The sequence below is a fragment of the Monodelphis domestica genome, chromosome 2, assembly GCF_027887165.1.
Source record: "Monodelphis domestica isolate mMonDom1 chromosome 2, mMonDom1.pri, whole genome shotgun sequence".
Lineage (NCBI taxonomy): Eukaryota > Metazoa > Chordata > Mammalia > Didelphimorphia > Didelphidae > Monodelphis > Monodelphis domestica.
The window spans coordinates 92,815,524-92,840,038 of record NC_077228.1 but is presented as its reverse complement, the minus strand read 5'-3'; the positions used below and the strand labels follow the sequence as shown (position 1 = coordinate 92,840,038).

At 36.1% G+C, this 24,515-nt stretch overlaps 1 protein-coding gene across 1 annotated transcript; it reads right to left on the bottom strand.

The window, feature by feature from the left end:
- Window positions 1-18,295: 18,295 nt before the first annotated feature.
- On the bottom strand, window positions 18,296-24,291 carry RGS1 (regulator of G protein signaling 1). Its single transcript, XM_001376556.4, has 5 exons — window positions 24,100-24,291; window positions 23,672-23,752; window positions 23,208-23,269; window positions 21,378-21,541; window positions 18,296-19,154 (listed from the first exon to the last, which is right to left on the bottom strand). Exons 1-5 carry the CDS (start codon window positions 24,237-24,239, stop codon window positions 18,969-18,971), a joined length of 633 nt encoding a protein of 210 aa, XP_001376593.2. The 5' UTR covers window positions 24,240-24,291; the 3' UTR covers window positions 18,296-18,968.
- Between the last annotated feature and the right edge of the window lie 224 nt (window positions 24,292-24,515).

Here is a 24,515-nt window from a genome sequence, read left to right as displayed (position 1 = left end):
CAATCAATCATTAATCAATCAATCATTTAATCCACAAGCACTTTATTAAACAGTTGCTATGTGCCTGATACTGTGGATACAAAATGAAAATGAATTAGTTTCTGCTCTCAAGAAACTCATATTTCTCTTTGGGGTGCTACCATAGAGTATATACAAAATAAATATCTAATGAATATAAAGTAATTTTAGAGGAAGGCTTAGGTAATTGGCAAACGAAAACTGTGGCTAAATATAGGAACTCCTCACTTAGCCAGTGTTTCTTATATCCAGGGGCTTCAGCCATTCAAGACAAAACTGAAAACCCAGCAGAGGAAAAAAAAAAGACAAAATAGTTATAACAAAGCCCACTCATTTATGCATGGGAGACTCAGTCCTATTAACTCTCAGAAGTGTGGGCAGTAATGTGGCACAGTGACCTTTGAATCAGGAAGACTTATTTTGGTGGGTTTAAATCTGTCCTCAGATACTTACGAGCTGTGTGATCCTGAGCAAGTCACTTTGTCCTGTTTACTTCAATTTCCTCATCTATAAAATGAGATGCAGAAGAAAATAGCAAACCACTCCAGTAGCTCTGCCAAAAAAAAGACCAAATGAGGTCAGGAAGAGTTTGAAATGACAGAACAACAACAACAAAAAAAGCCTAGCACTGAGGTCCTGAGAAATGAAGCTGAATTGTAAACTCATCTAGTTTTTTTTTTGTATTTGGATGTGATCTTGATTGGATTAATGCCCCATAAAAAGTGTCAAGTCTGAATCCCCTATTCTAAGGGACTGAGATAGTGTAGGTGAGTGTGATTCTAGGTATTGGTGGGTGGCTAGAATGTTTTATTTATGTTCTTGGTATATCTTCATAGTCAATATCCTTTTTGTAACAGCTAAAGAACTTGGGAAATAATCACTGAAAGCAAAATTTGTGGAGAGGGAGCACACTGGAATATGTGCTGATGTGTGAGCTAATGATGTTAGAAAAAAATCCCCCAATTTCTCAGGGAGACTCCTAGAACCTCCAGAGGGAAGAATATGAAGGTTATTCTAGCATAGTAGAGAACATCTACCAAGCAGCTCTGAGCCCACTTAATTTGTAAAACCTGGTGGTTTCACTGACAGTGAAGAATCTGCTTTAACTAGGAGTTCTAGGAAGTCTTTAGGTCCCCAATTTGTTCTCCTTCTAGCAGGCAAAAACCATTCCTGCTTAATGTTCAACAAATCAGAAGAAGAGGCAAAAACTCTGGAGGGAACACGGATTGGGGACTCATGGCTTTAGGAATACACAGGAGACAGGGAGACCATGGAGAAGTCTGAAGCTCCCATGTCAAGAGATGTTCTCCAATCTAGCTCCATAGCTAGCCCATCCTGGAACATAGTCACAATAAAATGGACATTGGTGACTATGGCATTCTTTTTTCTTTTTTAAAAATCCTTACCTTCTGTCTTAATATCAATTCTAAGACAGAAGAGAGGCAAGGACTAGACAATCATGGTTAAGTGACTTGCCCATGATCATACAGCTAGGAAATATCTGAAGTCACACTTGAACACAAGTCCTCTTGACTCCAGATCTGGAACTCTATCCACTTATGACATTATTTTTCAACCGTTATCTGGACTTTCAGATTTACTGATTTATTACTTATTACTTCCAGCAGTCCAACATCCAAATTCTAGTTTCTTATCAGTAGGAAGGAGGGGGTTGACAGAGTGAGTGAAGGGTAGCTCTGATCCATTTAAAAAAATGTGAGTTTCTTGATAGCATTTTAGTGAAGTAGGAATTCTAAAGTAGGAGAAAGGACCTGAGAGATTTTAAGTGTTTTGCCCTAGCTCAAATAGCTAATAAATAGCAGAAGTATCACTTGAACTCAGATCTTTCAATTATAAATCTAGCATACTTTCTATCATACCACAGAGTTGTCTATTAATAACCAATCAAACAACTAAACCAATGAATTTGGAGAAAATTAGAATTTTTCACACTGACTATAGTTGAAGGTCCCGATGGAAAAAGAACAAAACAAATGCAAGAACTCAAAAACAGGACATTTGATTTTAGGAGTAAACATCCTGACATACTTAATACCACACAGTATCAGTGTTTTACTGCATGGGATAGATAATTGACATTTATAAAGGTGACCCAGTGTGTTGTAGTGTTCAGGAATTATCAGGTCTGGGCTCTTTCTACTGTGCTACTAAGGAACCAGAGGAATGGGCAAGTCAATTTGTCTTTCTTGACCTTATCTAAAAATTGATGGGACAAGATCATCTCTAGCATTCTTTATGATTTAAAAAATCTGTGATTCTATAAATAATTATGTGGCCATCATCTTCATTTGGATTTCTATCTGTTTAAAAAATTTTCCATGGCCCTTTCTCTCCTATCTCCTCAGCTATCTTCCTTTTTGTTTGTTTTGTTTTATTTTTGACATTTTCTATTCTACGTCACAATCTGAAATAAGTTTTTTATATATTGCTCTCATTCTGCGCTTTTCCTAATTTCGAAAGAGTGTTATCTCAAAGGATACCACAAGTTCATAGAGATAACTTTTGCTTGTTTGCAGATATGTTTTCCTGTTGTTTTTTTCCCCCAGACTGTTTCCATATATATTTTTGGTCTACCTCACACACACACATATATTAATTCCAAAGAGATTGTTGTTATATATATGTTAAAACAATTTGTATTTATGTATATAATTACATATTTCATTACATTTGACACATATTCCAAAGGAGTTGTTTTTTTTTAATTTGTATTTATAGATAAATAATTGATGTTACATAGAATGAAATTATATAGATATATACACTTATATTCCAAAGGGGTTGTTATTGCAAGTATTTTTAGAGTCAAATTCAAATTTGATACTTCTTGAAAAAACAACTGTTTAAAAGCAACATTGCATACTAACATGATCTAATTCTAATCCACAGTATTTAAACTTGCTACAGGCCTTAGAGATCATGAGTCAAGCTGGAAGAGCAACCAATCTAGCTCAAACCTCTCATTTTGAAGATAAATCAACTAAGGGCTAAGAGGTGAATGAAATCCCTTACAAAAGATAAAAGAAGCCATAGCACTGGCAGAATATGAACTCAGGTGTCCAATGACTTCTCCAAGAAACTGTGCAATTTCTCCACTAATCTGGTTCAGAACATTGCTAGAAGCTTCCTTTAAGATACTACAGCAATCTTTTAGAATTGATCTCCAAGGATACTGGCTTTCCTGTCTCTCCATCCATCCCCCAACTTCTCTGGAGAACTTTTGTGATTGAGACTTTACCATTGTAGTAGGGTTGACAGCCGTGGCTGATGATTTCACTCCTGTCAAGTGTTTGGGTTTTTCCTTGAGTTTTCTTTGGGCTTCAATATAATTTCTGTGGCCTGGTCCAAGTCATAGAAGTTCATTTAAAGGTAAATTGATAGAGAATATGTTTTTTTTTTCCATTTTCAAAAGTGCTTACTTCTAGATGCTAACCACATGGGGCGTACTCCCTACATTCTACAGAACTGATTAGAATTCAGTGGCTACCATAAGAGGAACTTTTCTTGATTTCCTATGAGATCAGATAAAAATTATGCCTGTGTCCTCTCTTTGGTGCAATAAGCTATTTCTATTTTCTATATTCCATGCCTTGGTTGTCCAGTGTTTACAAGAGAACTGAATAAATCCTCCTAATGATAGCTAGAAATAAATATTAAGGGTTTTCAGATGTTTCTAGAGCTTTATTCCTCTATAATGGTAAGTCTCCAAGATTGAATCTGGTCAGTGGCTTCTGATCTATAGACTATATTTCAAAAACACTTATCACTTTTAGGATGTAACTAGAATTTATTCTGATATAAGATGACCTATAAACTATATCAGGGCTCTAGAATAGGCTGAGAACAGTTGATTAGGACAATATGTAGTGCTATTTGGTGACAGGTGGCAAGGGGTAAATCTCTAGATTAGGGTTAGATGGAGATCCTTTAACTCCACTAATATTTTAGTTATTTTCGTTTTCCAGAACAAAGGAACAAAAATAGCTCTTGTCTGTTTTGGGAAGCTGCAGTGATGAATGAACTTCACGAAGCCTATGACTCATTGGGTCACTTGGTCTCTTCTTTTTTGCTCATAGATGTCTGGAACATGTGCAAGCCCATCCTAAAGCCTGCCTCCTCAAAGCCTGCCTACTAGGAAGGAGAATATAGTTTTGAAAAACCAAGGGAAGAGGAAAAGGGAACAATGATTGTACTACCTTCTTTTAATAGCAGTAAAACAAACGTGTTGGTTGGGGTATGTCATAGTCTCTCTCTCTCTCTCTCTCTCTCTCTCTCTCTCTCTCTCTCTCTCTCTCTCTCTCTCTCTTTTCTGTAACTCAAGATATCATTTTATTGCCTCAGACTCCTTGTCTTGGTTCTCTCCACTCCCATCTGTTGTCCATATAGCCATCAAAGTGATTTTCAAAAAGCAGAGATCTGCCCATATCATTCCTTCTTTTCAATAAAATCCAGTGCTTCCCCACTACTTCTAGGATAAAACAGAACCTCTTCTGTTTGACACCTAAAGCCCTTCACAAACTGGTGCTTTTTTTTATTCCTTCAGGTCTTCTTATATCTTACTTTCTGGAATCCTATTCATCCTGACACAGGATACTTCCCCACATCTTCTCAGTGTTTATCTCCCATCTGAACAATAACAAAGCACCCCTGATTGGGTAAGGACAATGCATTTGTCTTTAGCCAGTCAGTTAATTTGAAGTTTTGATATATATCACAGCAGCTAGCCAGGCATATCTAGGCTGAGGCCATAAAGGCTCTCAAGATTAGCCCTGGGTTCAAGGAACCCATGGGTCTCCTAAACAAGTTTATTATGCTCAGAAGTGGGATGATTCTCCAGACTCCTAGGAACAATTCCATTTTTGGTTCTAGACTAAGGAGCCCTTGACATCTGAAGGGAACATAAAAAGTACTAGTGTACAAATATGAATCAGAGATGGAGCAGTTTTAATGCCTCTCTCTCTTCTGTCTCTGTCTTGGTCTTTCCTCTCTCTGTCTCTCTTCTCTTTGTCTCTGTTTTTTTTCTTCACTCTCTCTTTGTATCTATCTCTGTGTGTCTGTCAGTTTCTCTCTCTCTCACACACACACACATTATTTCATGTACATTCTTTTGGATTTCTCTATCATTCCCTTTCTGCCCCTCTGATTTTTAGGGTGAGAGAATGACGTCCTTCTCAGGACTTCTTTTTAAGAACTATGCCCAAGTCAGACATCACTTCATTTCCCACCTAACTATTTTCTTTTGTGACTTCTTCATGATTCCCCTGAGCCAATACATTTCCTCTCATTTTCCTTCAACTTCTCTTTGTGTACAGTCTTCCTCCATTCAATCGTAAGTTCATTGAGGGTAGGACCTATATATATATATTTTTTTTCGTATTTGTATCATCAGTGTTTAGCCCAGTGCTTGACATATGGTAGATGTTTAATAAATGTTTTCTGACAGCAACACACACAGAAAAGAAATGGTAGGCAACAAAGAATCGTGCTGTTTAGTTGTTTTCAGTCCTGTTTAAGTAGATGGTCATTTCCTTCTCTAGCTCATTTTACAGATGAGGAACTGAGGCAAACAGATTTAAGTGGCTTACCCAGAGTAATACAACTAATAAATATATGCAACTGGATTTGAACTCAGAAAGATGAGTCTTCCTGACTCCAAGCCCAGAATTCTCTTCTACTGTGCTACCTAGCTACCCTAATAAGAATCATAGAATGATTATAATCAGTTGTGGTATTTGAGTCTCAGAACAATTTCACAGAACTTCTAATTATTTCTATTTCATTGGACCCTTTCTTTCCTCTGATCTTTCCCCCTGCCAATAACTCATTCTCTTGACCAGTCTGCCTCTGTTTCCTCTACAGAACATGATGGATGGTAGCCTAAAGCTCATTTGTTCAGGGGTGTCAGCTATTTGAATATCAAAAGGTCCAATGCCAGCAAAAAGACAAGACAAACGAGTCAATCTCAGATTCTGGTGCATCTAAGAGGACATGAGTTGACTTGCAGCCCTTTTGGGGCCAAATCATCTCTCCCCACTCCTTCAGAGATCAAGGAATCATCCTTTTACTTCAGAGACATAAGGAATGAGACCTGAGGTCAGGAATTACTTCTTTAGTTCATCCATGATGTTCCAGTTCAACATCTAATTAAAAGTGTCATCTTGGTTGATGAGAAGAAGGCAACTGCTAACTGGTCTTGCTCTGAAGTATTAGGGAGCTCTTCTTAGCAACCTTCTCTTCCAAAGGGGTACTATATCTATCTATCTATAAATATATCTATATATCTATATCTATATCTATATCTATTTGTATAAAATGTTCCCTTTCCCCACCTCCACTCCAGGAAATCCCTCTTTTCCAAGTGTCCTTTCAAGTATTATGTTCTGCAGGACATCTTTCCTGGTTACCCCAGATGTAATTAGCTTCCCACCCATTTTTCTGCTCGGGATATGTTTTGTATATACCTATGAGGATACCCTTTATTTTCCCTATTAAAATAGAAGTTTCTGAAAGACACTTAGAAGAGAGTAAATGCTTGCAGATGGGAAGATAACCATTCATGCAAGGCACTAAAAGACAAAATCAAGAGGTTTAAACCTTAAAAACAGCAGAGATAAGTAGAAAGAGAAGAGGCAGAATGGGTGTAGAACTAAGAACCTGCTCAGCCATGGTATTCCTTTCTCACTACTAGCAGCAGGTGACTTCCCCTCAGTCAGGGCATTCTAGCCTTTTGACGCCAGTCAGACCTGGAGCTTCCTCTGGTAATCAGACCAGTTAGTCATTGTGCCCATCCTTCAAGTTTCCTCACTTAAAGGGTTATCTCAATGACACAGCTTAGAAAGTGGAGATGAGTAGATGCATACTCTCATGGGACTGAAGGCATAGGGGAAGGAAGCTCTGGGAGACATATGATGAAATATCTGCAGTTTATTTTAGATTCGTGTTATTTACTTTGCATTCTAAAATAAGTAAATGTCTTTTTGCCTTATTATGTCACAGGTCTAATTCTGGTTCAACAAAGGGGGAGAAATTTAGAGTAAAATGGGAGCTTGAGAGTGGTAATTTTGAGTATGTAGTGGATCCAGACAAGGTTTCATGAACATAAATATTCTGGTTGTCTGCCACATATGATAATTATAGGTGATGACATTATATTTATATTTTAGTATATAAATATTTAAACATTGTTCATACTACAGATGGGTTGTGAAGAAGAAAAACAGCTGTAAACTCATCAGTATGTTAGTTTTATATTTCCTTTGAAAGGGGGTATTTCATGTAAATACAATCAGCAATCCATATTATAGTTCAGTGATATATAAATATATGATTTCATTGATTTCAATATACCTTCTAGTGTTGCAGATCACAAGCCATCCAACTCTTCTCATCCTCTTTTATTCTTGTCCATGTATTCTTATAAATCATGCATAAGAGATTCATCTAATATATATGGCAGGCTTTTCTGTCTCTTTTAATGTTTTTTCATCATATTATAGAATTCAGGGTTTTTTGTTTGATATCTCTCCCTTTCAATAGACCATGACTGGTCCATATCCTTTTTTTATAATAGGTTTGAATGTTATCTCTTATTCTTTTTATGCATGTCATGATTGGAGGGAGACAGACTACTTACACCCACATTTGCTTTCCCTTTGTCACTTTAGGTTACTTCTCTTTGATCATCAGAGATCATTATGTGTCATGATGCACCGTCACATGTAGGAGTGTCATCTAGACATTTTTGGTACTGATAAAGTGGTTTTTGTGTCTGTATCAGAGAGAAGATTGAAATCACTGAAGACACTCTATAATTTCTGTAATACAATCCAGTCTGTTTCCTTCTTCTGTTCAATTATGGGCCCAGCTTCTTGTCAATTTGTAGTTATCTTACTTGATTGGATTACCAAAACATTATGAATCCAAAGTCTTTCCATAAAGGCTGATGTTAAAAATTTACTAAGCAAATGAATACCCTGTGCCCTGAATTATTTAGAAAAGACTACAGGGCAAACTCTTTGACATTGGACATTCAGGTAGTGACTATATACTTAAAAGTCTTATCTTTATTCACAAAGTGAGTAGGACCCCTACCTCATCCATTCATCTAAGCAATTGATAGAATAGAAATGTAAAATATCACACAGTGTATTTTCACTAAATATTGTCCATTGTGAAAACAGAAATGATTAAGTCATATCTCATGGTCCAATTTTGTGATACATAATTGTGCTAAAGTATAATGGAAAGTTGAACCAATTATCTGGTTCTAAGCCCTTTCCCTTAATTATTTGGATATTTCAGGTAAAAATATTAAAGTTCAAATATATTAATGTATAAGTAGAAAAATAAAAGGTGTCATTTTCTCTCAATATATTCATTTAAGTTTTTTTCTTTACTGCACTCTTAACTCATTCCCTTCCAACTCCCCTAAACCCGCTCCCCCCAAGCCTCAGACGCTCATGTTAGAGGACTATTTAAATGATTTCCATTTTTTCTTGCAGGATGTGGAGCAGTTGACATTTTTTCTTTGGTGACATGAAATGGCTCCCATTCTCTATGGTTCTCAGACTCTTTGAAGTTGTACATTCTCAGCTGTGCGCCTAGGAGACACCCCGTCACTGTTTACGCATTTTTGATTAAAGAGAAAAGGAGGAGGAAATGAGCAATAAAAATAAAGTGTAATTGACGCAGCAACATAGCTTCTAAATTAAAAAGTGCTTGTAAAAATGCTTATTCTTGCTATTTTAATATGTCAAATCCTTGCTCCTTAGCTTGCCTCCCTTTTTGGTTATTGAGTTTATTGCCTATAACCTCCCCACTAGGCATTATTCCAAATAGGTGATGAACTCATGCATATTTATAAATAAGTTCTCTTTAGGAGAGATTTCAATTCTTTCTCTTCAATTTATACCCAGCAACTGCCATTTATAATAGATGTTATAAAAATGAGTTTATATTGATATAACAACAAATTTAGAGAATATCTTTTCTGACATAAAACATCTAAACCAAGAATTCTTAAACTTTTTTTGGGCCATAGAATTCTTTAGACATCTAGTAAAATCTATGAACAGCTTTTCAGAATAATAGTTCTAACTGCATAAAATAAAATACATAGTATTATGAAGGATAACATAAGGAAATATATAATTACTTACATATTTGATTATATTGTAATCAAAATATTATTTAAAATCCAACTTTAGAGAGCTTCTTAAATCTAAGGGTCTGAAAACCTAAGTTATGAATCTTGATCAAAATAATTCATTTGAAAAGTTTGATTATGACCATGAACTACAATGGAAATTGTATTTCTTCTGGACATGAACGTGGTAGAACCAATTCTATGTAGAACTGAGCTAAGTGCTTGTAAGCTCTTATAGCTCAAGATAATGTCTGAGAGAAGTATGTCCCAGAAATAGGAGAAAATGTTTGTGTGTTTGGTCTTTATCCTTGAAATGAAAATCCATTTGTTAACAACCAATTGATGTTAAATGGTTAAATGGAACTAGAGTGATAGTAACTGACCCCCCTTGATAGAGGAACTAATATCATAGAGATACCTTTTAAAACCTCAGGGAAACTTAGAAACTACAGGGAGATGTAGTAGGGATTTTTCCTGAAAAAGTTGAATCCCAGTATATATGTTACATATGCATTTCAAAACACAACCCTAAGAAGGGATCTTTACAATTCACTAGACAGCCAAAGGGGTCTATAGAACAAAAAAAAAATGTGAAGAATTCCTGGTCAACATGATGGATCCAGAAAGACCTTAGAAACACACTATATGAGTATACAAAAGTTTTTCATATTATCAGTACTCCATGCAAATCTTTATGATCATAAATTGCAGATGTGGCCAATATTCATCAGTAGGGTATTTCCATCCTGCGAAGTCACAGGAGTGCTTTTGTTGGGCTTTCACAAAACTAGATAGATCCTAAAGAAAGTTCTACCTAATGCTGCTACCTTATCTAGGGAACTAATATCCCCACTCAATAACCCACAATTTTTTAGTTACTCTCATTAATTAACATCACTGCTCCTTTCACAATGGCAAGTGTACATGTTGGGAGTGATGTGGTAGAGAGGAAGGTTGTGAAGTTTCCTTCAGGTTATAAATAGCCTGGGATTCTAGCCCTGTTCCAGTGTCCAATGTCTTTACATTTCATTCAGCTTCTCTTTTTAAATCATCTATCCATTTACCTTCATTTCTTGGCTCTAATGCTATGTGAGTAGTGCTTAAGACTTATACCAGTTGGTTGCATTGACTGCTATGGAACTAAACTTATGAATAATACAGAGGAAAGGTACAAGAGTACTAAATCACTCAGGAAACTTGCACTACAACAAGCTGACCTTTGAATGAATAGTCCTTTGATGTTGTTTATGTATAATGAGTGTATGTGTTATTGAAGGGGAGGGGTAGGAGTCCCAGATGTTAAGCGATCACTAATTGAGATAATTTTATTAGGTTTCATAAATACCAGTGCTTACATAGATCAAAGGAATGGATTGATAAACATCACAGGAAACAAAATATATAAACTCCCTCATTCCTCTGCCCCAGAACCCAGGTGGGTCAGACAGTTTTCTTATGAAATTGGTATGGTAGATTGACTTTGCTAATTTATTGAGATTATTTAAATATTATTCTATGCTCAGATATTTTCTATTTGTAATTCTAATGACATCATGTAGTCTTCAGGATACAGCCCGAGAAGAGGAAGCTGAAACTGGGGCTACTGACTCATCACCTCTTATCAGCCTGCTTGTCCATTGAACTTGGATTTAAAAAAAATTTTTTTTTTAGTTTAGCACAGTGCCAGGTACATAAGTAAGCACTCCATGGACTTCAATGGAAGAGTCAACTTTCTCCCCATCTTCTCTTGCCTTAAACTCGACCCATACAAAACATATCTTATCATCTCTTCCCAAATCCCACCACTCCCCCCCCCAACTACCCTTATTCCTTACTCAATATGTGGAAGGTATTTCCATCTAGGCATGCAAATTTGCAAGTGGAAAATCACTCTTAACTCTTGTTGTTCCTTCAGTGTCCACATCCAATCTTGCTAAATCTTATTAATTCTACCTCAACCTTTTGTATCCATCCAGTTCTTCATAGGCACATGAATGCAAACTTAGTTCAGGTCCTCATCACTTCTCACCAAGACTACTTCAAATGCCCTAACTGGCCATTCTGTCTCCAGTCTATTATTCACTAATCTCCCAAGGTCATTGTGAGAATCAAATGGCATAATAATTGCAAAGTGCATGGCACATAGGTGTTTAATATGTGTGTTCCCTTCTCCATATAGATAGCTGCCATTTTTTTTAGAAACACAGGACTGATTATATCATACCTTTTGCAATAGAAGTTTCAGTGACTCCCCATTACCTCTATATTAATATATGTTAGGTATATAGGAAGGGCTAGCCTCTCTGGTGTGAGGCTTGCCAAGCCCTTTTCAGGGCTGTCCATCTGCCAACTGTCCAAACCCCAGTAAAACCATCTTGACAGGCAGACTAAACCAGGTTGAGAGGAACTGACAGGCAGAAACCTGTCAGAGACTTAAGAGGATGTCTTCCCCAATCAGGTGAAATTTTCCTCTGATAGATTGGATAGAGGAGAACAATCGGTTTCAATGGCCATAGAAATTGAAGCAGGAGCCATGGAGTTCCTAGAGCTTGGTCAGACATTGGAAAACACCAAGGTCATCCCCTGCCTCCTGGACCACCACCAGCCATCCTGACTTTTGTCTTGCTATGAGAGTTCAATGACTGGAAGAGTGAGGCTAATGATTTGGTGCAACTCTGCCTCTTTAAAGTCCAATTTAGGCACCAGCCAAGACATCACTCCATGAGTGGTCCCAGATGGCTTCCTACATCCCTTCTACCTCTAGAACTATGATCTTATGAGTCTACAAACAGAACCCAGTCTCACTCCCATATTCCCTCACTTGTGAACTCTCGTACATCCCTATTACATAACCGTGCTCTTTCTTCCTTTATTCCTTGTATTATACTTTGCTTACAACTCTCTAGAGCAATTACCACGAATTGTTTATTTTTGTGCAAATCTTACATTCTCCTACCAAACTGCAAATGTTTTCAGGGCAAGACCTCAAACTTACCTGAACTTTGAACTTCCCATCCCCTCATGCCTGATACATTATTCTCTGCACATCTTGAATGTCTAATAAGTGCTTATTAAAATATACATAACTGGAAATCCTTTCACACAGACCACAAGTCTTCCCCAGAGGCTCATTCTTCAGTTAATATTTTTGGCCTTGAACCTACAGTTGAACAGCTTCTTTCAGGCATCCTATCAGAGGAAGAAGATAATAGGTTAAATGTTTGACTTGCACTTATTTTGGCTGACCATTTTGCTAATCCTAGCTTTACCCTAAATATATGACTTTACCACTGTTGGGGTGAGTTGGGAATTTTTGGTTGAGATGCCATATAACTTTGGTTTCAGTCATGGTTGTTGCTGTAACTAATCACAGCAGATTGAAATGTCTAATAAAGCCACCCTAAAAGCACAAAAATAATAGGAAGATGATTCATTTCTCTAATGTTTTATAAGACTTGGCTCTCCAAGTAGCTGAGCTGACACATGTCCAAAAAGAGAAGGTGTGTTCAGCTTTTGTTTTTATTGCATTTTCAATAGTTAGATCACTTCTTAACAGATGATCTCGCCAAGATAAACAGCAGCCGTGCTGGCTTTGTGGCCAAAATGTCTGCTGATCGGCTGCCTTCCTCTCACCTAATAAGTCTTGAGTGCTCTGGAGTTTTTAGCATGACAGTTGTACTAAATATAGGGACACGGGGACTGCCTGCTGAGTTTCCATAATCCTTTTTACAGCAGTTCAAAACTTGTAGAATAATTCTGAGTCTGGAAATGCGTGGTGTTTGCAAAGTGTTTGCAAAGAAGAATAATTGGGAGAAATGTGGACTCTAAGGAAAATAATTTGATAATAAAGTTTTCTTCCAGGAAAATCCTACCATGGGCCCCATTGTGTCCTGGAGATGACCCTGGATTCTCAAAGTCTCTGCCAGTACACTGCAAACTTTGCCAAATTCTACCAAAATGGAAGGCTTTAGTATAACCCGGGCTTTTTGTCATCTGAGGACAAGTCTAGCTCAGTTGGAAATCTTAACAGCCAATTGGCTACATTTTTTTCCTTCAATAACTTTCAAAGTCCACCTGAGAGAAGTTGTGATAGTCTTAGCAGATGGGGTCTGTGTGAGAGAGGGAATACCTTAACAAACATGTCAGATACTTGAGGTACTGAAACACTATGATTTTTTTAGGTTGTTTAATTCTATATATTCCACTCCCAAACTTAGGTGGTGATTGTGTGAGTTGAGAGGAAGAAGAAATATATGAAATACATCGTAGAATTGGAATCAACAAGATGTAGCATGAAACCTCTTCCTTCTTGACTCTCTCTTCTTCCTTCAAACTGAGTACCCTTTATGAAGTTTTGGGGTTCTGCCTGAAAGATTTGGGTAAAGTGGCCAACCTGTATTAGTAGAGAGAATGTCTTCATCTGGGAATCCCCTATATCAATGAAATCACAAATCTGGTCAATATTCCTTCTATTCTTTGTTTCTACTTGAGTGGACACTCAATAAAAACTGGTTAATTTGAATAATTCAACTGAATGAAGAAAAGAGGAGAGAGAAGCAATAGTGTATATTGGAGAGAGTGTTAAACTTGGAGTCATAAAGCCTTGGATTTTCATCTGACCTAGTTTCATGGGTAAAGAAGAACTATATCTATCTCTCCAATGACCAAACTTCCAACCATTTTGTTTCCTGTGACTCTCAGCTTTGCAACCAATCATTTTGTAAGATGTCATATGCTCTACTTTGCTTTTTATTATATACTCCCCAAAACCCTGTAAAAAGGGAACTGTCTTTCTGTTTGGGGTCTTTGTCATAAATGGAGGTGAGTTACTGACTAATTTATTGACAAGAAGTATACCCCTGCACATAAATATCATCTTGTTTGGAGATTTGCCTCAGTTTATCCTTTTGTTAAAATTCTACTGAATCAGTCTTCTTTTAATACTCTGAAACAAGTTCTTTAGATAGTTTTGCCAGATAAAGACAGGACAAGGTAGTTTGAAGATATTAAAAGGAATGGTTGGTTTGGGGATTTCCCACTGGTATTTAAATGTGAAAAGGATGCGTTTCATATAGTATTTTTCATTTGCAAAAAGTAGATTTGGGGCTTGGTAGTAACTAGAATCCAGAATCCCTTCTACATCAACTATTCCAGTAGTCTTCATCTAAAAATCCAGAAATTCTGACATTTGCATTCATATAATTATGAATATACATTATAAGCCTTGTAGTGCCATAGAAATATGAGTTATTAGAAGATTCTTTGTATTTATGGAATAAATACATTCTAACAAAGACAGCTGAAAAGTCAATCTGTTTACAGCCCATTTAGGAATGAAAGCTATTATCAACTTAGTTTCACTTTATCCAAGTTCTAACTGTTTCCTTAACCCATATGACATAGGGAAAGTTAATTCTCCTCTTTTTTTCCCCCTCACTTGGTTCTATAATGTCCCTTCTAAAATTCTATGATTGATTTTTGTCCCAATATGAACCATCATAATCTATCATCAAACTATTACTTCTTCCTGAATTCCTATTAAAAGTATCAAGTGTTGATTCTCTAAATGTCAAAACATCTTTGCCATCTTTAATATCTTTTCCTTCATTGGCTTCCAACATGCAAAGAGTTACCAAATCTTGCCAATTTTATTGCTATTATGTCTCTCACATTTCTTTTCTTTTCTACTACAACTACCACCCTAGTTCAGGTGTTAATTTCTTATTCAGACCACAGGACATGATCTTGCATGCCAGAATTTCTATGTAATATTTCAGATTCTACTATTAGACTAGACTCCTGAGGTTATTATTTTGTCATTCTTCAAGGACAAAACCACTTTTTATAACAAAGATGAATTAAGCTTGGAAAACCTCTTTTGAATTAATTCTAACAGTGACAAGAATCCTTTCACATAATTAAAATAAACTAGCATAATTCAAATATTTCTATTTACTGTTATAAAAATTTTACTGTTATAAAACTAGAGATGCATTCCCAATTAAAAAAAAAAGAGAGAGCGTAAATCATTGAGAAGAGTGTTTTGCAAGTATTAAAGCATTTTATAAATTCTAGTTAGCTAGAAGAGTTTTATGGGGTGGCAAGAATTGGTAAGATATGTATTTTTGTATCAGGATGTTGAAGACATTTAAAACTCAACATGTCCATAATAAAGTTCATTTTACTCCTTAATCCACCCACATTTCTTTGCAACTTGCTTACTGTTAAAGGTATCAGTCATTTTCACAGCCTTTGGGCATGCATTAACATCCTAAAAACTCACTCACTCATAATAAATATCCATTCAGTAGTCAAATCTGGTTTCTACCATTTCTCTACTCATAAAGCCACCATCTTAGTGAAAATCCTCAACACCTTCCCCCTGAAATATTGCATAAATCTTTTAACCAGTCTTCTTTTCCTTCTCTCAATTGTCAAACATGAACTTTTCTACTTGGCTTTTAAAATTAATCTACCTTTCTATTTTTATTACATATTACTCCCTCTGCACATACAGAGGTCTGTTCAGACTATCCTTCTTATTGTTTCTCATATGTGACACCCAATTTCCCACATCTGTGCTTTGTTCTAGGTATCCCTTCTGCCTAGAATACATTCTATTCTTACCTACAGTTTTTCAAAATCTTTAGTTTCCTTCAAATTTCAGCTGATGCCCAAGCTTCTATGTTGTCTTTCCTAATACTCCCACTTTCTAGAGAAGGGGATTTTAACGTTCTATATGTGTCATGGATCCCTTGGCAGTCTTTTGAATTCTAAGGACCTTTTCTCAGCATAATGTTTTAAAATATTTAAAATGTGTTAGACTAAAAAGGAAACTCACTTTTATTGAAATGCAGCTTTCAAAACATTAAAAAATAAAACCTAACCCTAGGTTTTATTGTGAACCCTAGGTTCATAAAACCTAGGTTCACAAATCCTAGGTTAAGAACTCATATTCTAGGGGTCCATTTGTCCATCAACAAGCAACAAGTGCCTATAATATTTCAGGCATTGTGCTAGCTACTGAGGACACAAAGAAGAAGCAAAGACTCAAGAACCTCACAATCCAAGTGCAGAAACAACATGTAAATAATTAAATACAAACTATACAAGTACATGTAAATATAAATTATATATGTGTGTGTATATATGTAATACATTATAGATGATCAACAGGAGCAAGGGACTAGCATTAAAAAAGGATTGAGTAAGGCTTCTTGTACAAGGAGGGACTATAGCTGAGACTTGAAGGAAGCCAAGATAGTTGGGTGGTAGAGACGAGGAGGGCAATAATTCTAGGCATCACAGGAAAGGAAGGAAAGGAAGGAAAAATGGTTATCAAGGACCTTAAAAACCAAACAGAGGATTTTATATTTGATTTGGTGGTAAATGGGGAGTCCCTGGAGTTGATAGGATATAAAGGAAATGAAATAATAAGTTTTTGTGCTTTAGGAAGATCACTTTAGCAGCTGATTTGAGGATGGGGTTGACGAAGAGAGCTCTATTAATGGATGGATGGTAACAGCAGTAGTCCAGAAGTGAGATGATGGAGACTTGTTATCAATGTGGTAGCAGTGTCAGAGGAGAGAGGGGGACATATGGGAGAGATATTATGAAGACCTTGTTAGAATGATAGAATCTTGGCATTAAAAAGGGACCTCAGATATCTAACACAATCTCTGATGTGAATCCTCTTCATAAGATATATGACAAGAGTTCAACAAGACTCCTTTGATTATTTCCAGTTAGAAGTGTAAGTAGGGATTCTAGTGTTTGGGTTTAGAGTAGTGATGGAAGAGGGAACTTCATGAAAGAGGCCAGTCATGAGCCATTTTGAAATTTTCAAGAGGATGGTCAAAATATGGGGGAGTAGAAACAGGAGGCATGAATTCCAATTTCTATTCTACCATTAATCATATCATTTTGGGTATTAGATAACCCCTGTCAGCCTGACTTTGCTCATCTGTAAAATGCACTGCTTTTACTAAATATCTCTAAGCTTTCTTCCAAATTTTGACTCCCTGTATTCTCCTAGAACCTAATTAGATGATCCCAGGATGAGCCTGAAGGGTATCTCATTATATAACTACCAAAGTTACTGCTAGTAGTCATTGAGATGCCAAAGAGAGAACTATGTGGGATAGACACAGGACTTTGGAAGCTTATTTATCTTTCTGCTGTCCAGAAAAAGATTTCTAGTTTAAAACAAATTAAGAGCCTTCCATTTTTTGTTGCCAAGTGACATTTATACCTGAGGTTTGAGTGGAATTAATAATCATTTATCTTCAATTGCTTAAGACAGTAGTGTGATTAGATGACTTTTTGATATCATGTTACAGCTCTATTAGTTTATGATTTATTCCTTTTCTTCACTAGTCTCCATTTCTGAAAACGTGACCAAGTTTTGTTTTGTTTATCTTTATTATCTGGGCTATTCTTAGCACAGATGGAAAACTTAAGAATTGAAGACAAGGGATTTAATTAAAGTATGTCTTTGTCTGAACTTAATTGAAATTTATGTAGTGCTTTAGATGTATCTCATAGTAATCCTTTGAATTTGTGCTAAAGCTATTATTATCCCCCTTTCCTTTAGAATAAAACTGAAATTCAGAAACTTTTCCATTGCCATGTAGCTAGATGTTGGGGCATAGTGCCTCAAATTGAAGAACCAAAGGAAGGACCACATTGTACTTGGATTTTTCTAAGTGCTCTATGGAGAAGGCATTGTTTAGGATGAGAGAGAACAGTTCCTGTCTTCACTGATGACAGAATTATCTTCATGGTTAATATGATGAACACATCAAAGTATTAAAGTATCAGAACTTTCCTCCTCTAATTCGGGCTACTCATTTATCCTTTGTGGGCCTCAGTTTCATCATCTGTACAATAAGGGGATTAGATCAGGTAGCCTCTGAGGTCCTTTCTTGCTCCTGATCTATGATTTTAATTTGGATTATAATTTGGAAGCTGAAACAGACAACCACTGATTTCATTTGGAATTTTTAAAATACCTGTGAAAAATGGATGCTTTTAAAAGACTCTTGAAGTCTTTTAAAGGGGAATTGAAGACTTTCAAAAAATTTGTCCAGGAGAAATGAACAGAAATTACTATTTGTGGCATAAACAGTTTAATAGAAGTTCACATTATTATTGACACAGATAACTTAAATCATAAATATGTGCTTTTTCATGTTCTAAATGGGATAGTTTAACACATAGTTAAAGTTTACTTTTAAACATAAAAACCATCAAGAATAGTAGTGATAATATGATATAAATAGTTTTAAAATATTCACCCAGGTTAATGGCATTCAGATGCTTTCATATGTAATAACAATGGGACTTAAACATCAGTCAAAAACATTTGGTGAATTGTGCATCTTTCGCCCTATCATGCCCAACTGCATACGTTTCCATTGGACCTGGTAGCCTTTTCTTTTGCTGTTAGTTTTATGTCTTTTGTTAACAGTTGCTATGTAAACAGCATGACCTGCCTTCTGTTTTGAGGGATTTTTTTTTAGGACTTATGTGATGTGATACATCTTGTGATGAAGCTGCTGTAACTCCTTCCCCTTTCAATCTTTGAGTTTTCATCTGGCTTACTCTTCTTCAGACAGCAACTCTGCAACGTGCCTGCTAATCCTGCTGAGTCACTTGTACTTCCCCTAATCTACTCAAGTCACCCTAAAAGGCAAAGTTACTGTTGTTCACACAGGGAGACACACTGGAGCATTCCCTTTGGATCTGATGGCATTTTCAATTCCCCAGGTCCTCTAGAATCAAGTCACTTAAGGCTGTTCCCCTGAAGTTCACTCAGCAGTTTTAAGTAAACTTCTGATTTAAGGAACCGGGGATAGGAGTCCCTCTCCATAAGTGTATATATAACTTTCTGGGCTTCATCAAAACTTGTGGGTGTCGGAACTTGAATCTTCTTAGCTGTAGATTCACGAGTATGAAAATCAATATTGATCTGAAAGATTAAAGAAAACAACATGATGAATTCATGTCTTTTCTCAGCAATTCTAATGAGTTTGTTAAAGCATTGTGTTAAAATATCTTAGGGAGAATTTAATCTCCTCTACTATATTATGAATCATGGACGGGGTGCTGGGAATACAAAGACAAAAAAAGGAGAAAGAATCCTAGTCATTAGGAAGTTTATATTCCAAAGAAGACTGATTTAAAGTGAGTGGGGGTTTCAAGTCTCCAGTCTGAAGACCCCGATACACAACCTGTCTTGGATGCTTATTTTCTGTTGACCTTGAGCTTGGGTTTTAGTTTACTCATTTGTAAAATAAGAGGGATGGAGATGTTAACTTGGAAAAACTTGGAAATAATACCAATTAATCATTAAACACACTCCTTAATCAGGAATAGGGATAGGGTTCAAATATTTAGTCACCACACAGAGTCAAACTCTAAACACCACGCAAAATCAAAGGTTCTGGGAACCTCATCCCTGGCAGAAGAAGACAGCATACTAGATGCCAGCTCCAGTGGGAAAAAAACACACTATTGGATGCTTTTTCCAAAAGGAAAGGAAATTGGGAGTCCTTATGTTCTCTGGATAATTAGGTATCAAACACAGAGGTATGTAAACCTCTTTGCAGCCAGCAGCTAGGGTATTAAGAAGCATCAGCTGCTAACAAATCAAAGGCAAAAGTCAAACTAAGAAACTGGGCTTCATGAGAGGAAAACTTTCATCCAATAAGAAGCCTCCAAAACAAACAAAAAAAAGTGCTTAAGATTCAAACCAAAATAGGGGCACACTGGGATTTCTCGAAGGTAAGGGTAAACTCTAGTGCAAATATCAATGATATGGAAATAGGTCTTGATCAATGACACATGTAAAATCCAGAGGAATTGCACATTTTCAATGGGAAGGGAGTTGAGGGGAGCGGAGGGGAGGGAAAGAACATGAATCTTGTAACCATGGAAGAATATTCTAAATTAATTAAATAATATTTTCCAAAACTTAAAAAAAGTTAAGGGCAAACTGAGTCATTTAAAAATCCACATTGACAGATTCAAGATGGCCTCAGGTCTCTTCCAATGCTAGATCAATGATAATTATGATCCTGTGATTCTATGTACTAATTTAATTCAAGCAAGCTTTTTTGGATAGATTCCTTCGCCTTTCCCTCTCTTTCCACTATATATACCAACACCATGTCAGGTACTGTGGAATAGACAAGAGAGATATTTTATAAAAAATTATCTGTCCTCAGTTTTCTTCTACTTTCAGTAGCAAAATAAGGTGCACATAGATATGAAAAAAGTTGAATAACAATTGAAGTCACTATAGGCTTAAGAATCCAATATAAGTGGTAAAGCCCATTAACAGCTACAGAAGGTTAGAGAAGAGAAATGGTGATCTGGGATGCCCTTGGTACCTTTAACATTGATCCAGGACTTTTTTTTTTGCAGTATGGGATGACCATAGCAAAATGATTATTCATTATTGCCATTGAATTTGCCAATAAATCACAAGACTTTAGAACTAAGGGAAATTTAGAGATCATCAATTTGGAGATCAGAAAGTTGGGGTCCCAAAGAAGGTACTCAATTTGCTCAAGGATTCATGTATAGGAATTGACAAAGTCTTGAGCCAAATCTCTAGACATGCTGCTCTTCCTACCACATCATTGCTACTTCTTTTGACTCCATCACACTGTATGCATTTTCTCATTGCCCAGGAGGTGGCACTTCAGCAACAATTACCAAAAACAAACAAAAAAAACACCCTTTAATCTACTAGAAAAAGTAAAATAAAAATAAAGAAGACCCATTTTCAGAGGCCATTCAATAACCCAGAAGTATACCTTAAAGGTGAACATTCCCTACAACAATGAAAATACAGAGTATTTTGCAAAATTTGTCAATTATGTCAATCTTGATAATCAGGGTAGTTTTGAATGCATACTATTAAAGAAAGATAAATATGAAGAATTTGGCCTTTTATTCATAAGATCAGAGATCATTGATTTGGAGATGGAAGTGACCTGAGAGCATCTCTAATCCAACTCTTATTTTTTATAGCACAAGTCCAAGGAGGTTAAGTGATTTGCTTGAGTTTACCCAAGGATCAATTAGCAAGGCTGGAATGAAGCCACCATAGGAAGAGGAGACCATGATATGTCATTTGAAAGACATTTTAGTCACCTTGATGTTCAATTTTTAGTTCTTTACTTACTTGTTTCGTGGCATCTGATTGAACAAATGCCTTGTAAATCTTTTCAGCCTTGCAATGCAAGTGATCAGACTCTGTTCGTTTGTAATCTTCACAAGCCAGCCAAAACTCAATATTCTCTTCACTGAACTCTGACTTCAGAAAGTTACCAAAGACAGCCAGCCCAGCTAGAAATGAAAAAAAGAAAACCATAAATTAATTGAACTCTTAAGTACATGATAAAGATAGTTTTTAAAACTAGAACTTATATTCTCTTATAATGAGAACTAGAGAATGTTGCTAAACTACTACAATGATAGTATTCTAGATTCTTAGAATTGAAAGGGATGTTAGAGATTTTCCAGTCTAATTCTTTCATTTTACATGAAGAAATGGAAGCTTAGAAATATTCAGAGTCACACAGGTGTCTAGTGACAAATGGAGAACAATGCTTCATTGTTGAATAGAAACTTTCTATGTTGTAGAAAGGAAGAATTCTTTTCAGGTATGAGTCAGATTAGATTATCATTAAGATCCCTTTTAATGTTGAAATCCTGTGATTCTGTGAACCACAGAATAAGCATTTTTCTATATGGTAGTTAATTTTTTCCAGAATGTATTTTTCAAAAACAACTCATCAATTCTCAGAACAATTAGGTGAGCTTAATAGTTAGAAAGTATTGTGCTAGGGACAGCTAGGTGGCACGGTGGATGGAGTGTAAACCCTGGAGTTTGGAAGACCTGGGTTCAGATTTGAACTCAGACAATTCCTAGCTACATGAACCTGGGCAAGTCATTTAAGTCCATTTGCCTAGCCATTGCCTTTCTATCTTACAGCTCTTACAAAAGAAAGTAAGGGTTAAAAAGAAAGCATCACATCTCCCCATTCCACTAGCATGATATACTGGTTAAGAGCATAAGATGGCCAATTGAAAGACAAGAGTTCTAATCCTAATCCTGCCATTGGTTGTATGATCTTGGACAAATCATTTCACTGCTCTGGACCTTATTTTCTTTATTTATAAAATAAGGAAGTTTGGCTAGAAGCCTTCCATGATATATCCTAACTTTAAATTTCTATCATTTTAGGCAAGGGAAACAGAAGCAAAGGATTTGCCTATTCATGTCCACTGACCTTCATTTTCATGAACTTTGTTTAGTCAGTTCAGCCCTGTACAAGAATCTGCATCATTCAGCAGCAATAGATGACCAGCCAATAAAGGGAGAGAGTACAGTGGTTCTAATATACAGGGAACTCTATTGACTGGAAGGATTAGCTGCTTAACAAGACCCTTTGGGAAGTCTGTGAGACCAGTTTCAACTCACAAACTAGTTCGAATCCTACAATGTTTCTCTTAACAAGCAGCATACTTAACAAAGAAGTTCATGAACCAGTGGAAATTATATTGTATACATGGGAAGAAGAAAGATTGATTGCATTCCAGGCTAGGAAAAAAAATAAAACGATCTCTTTGCTCTTTTCAGACAGTTTCAAAGTCTGTCTGCTTTGCATTTAGACAAGGATTTGAAACAAAAATACTTTGCAGAAAGGCAATGGAGATATTGCCACAGTTCTGAATATGAGTCTACTTTGAGGATCTGGGCATGGTCTTAATGGTTTGTTCTTACATAATTCTGTGGAAATTAGCATCTTCCAGCCTAGGCACTTTTGACTGAAAAGAGTTACAGAATCAAGCAAATAACAATTCTTGATGCTTACTATACTAACGCCATCAGTAAGCAATGAGAGGGTGGAATACAAGTTTTCTTACAACAACCTGCACTCAGTAGCTATTGTTTGCTGTGAAATTTAAATTTGGACATGAAAAATGAGTATCATTCCTCTCTACTTACTCTGGTTGGTGAGAAGTTTCTCCAGAGACTGAGACCACTGTATTACTTCTGTTACAGAAAGTCTGCAGAGAAGGAAAAGTTTAACTAAATTAGCAAATTATGCATATTAATTGGAAAAATATTTTTAATCTATTTGCCAATTACATTTGATAACATTTCATATTAAGAGTATAGCTGATCATGAATTATATTTATGAACTAATTGTAAGAACTTTAGAGCCCCTCAACAGGATTAACTAAAATATGACAAAAATAAAAAGGAAAAAATACACTTTGCTAATCCACTGAAAACTAGTATGAAATTAAATAAAATAAACTATTTGAAAAATGTATTCTTAAGTGGGTTAAAATATAAAATCAATTAATCTGTACCTTTTGAGTATTTAATTTATTTATAAAAAACAGGTAGAAAGATTATGTGATGATTGTGGCTAATGCTAATTATTGGAAAAAAGATTACTTACATATCTTTGGACTTGGAAGATTTGATCCCAGATTCCAAATGTGGTAGCATGGATTTCAAATAGGCTTTCAGGTCTGTTCCACTATAAATGAGAGTAAAACTGATAATAAATATCCGTAGTTCTCTATGCTTACATATATTAAAAATAACCACCACCATTAACTACTTGATTAAGTCTAGCAAGACCTGAACTTGTCTCTTCTATTGCATGTTAAATTGAAATCTACTTCCATGTGGAGAACACCATTGAAATCTTTGAGGAAGGTTAGCACAATTTGTATCTTTTTCAGTTCATGACAAAAATTGCAGTGGCATTCCCCACAAAGGATAGACAGCTAAGTATTCAGCACTCCCTTTCTTTAACTCATTCTCCCGCCATTTAAAATCATCCAATTTCAAAACACAAAGCACAGAGTAGATTAAACTTACAAAGCTTTTGGCTTCTTTTTCTGAGTTTTGTCGTCTAGTAGCAAGTGATCAGATCCTTTCAATTCATTGGTATTAGCAGAGGAAAAGAATATTCCTGGCATTTTGTTCAGCCTTGGAGTAGAGATGGCTGCTGCTCTCATAGTCACTACTTTTGAAATGTCTGTTCCTCAACGGTTGCATAGCTTTATATAGTAAATGCAAACTGGCTCTCGCTCTACAGACAAATCTGTTTATCAAGTGATGTTACCACAGACACTGGAAGTTCCCCTTTTCTGGGCTCACTGTGACGTGTATCTTGAAAGAAAACATACAGTGATGTCTTGTGGTTGAAACCTAATCAAATGAGAACAGGTTGTTTGGTTAGAGAATGAACACACATACATATATGCACACAGAACACACAGTGTGTCTTGAAC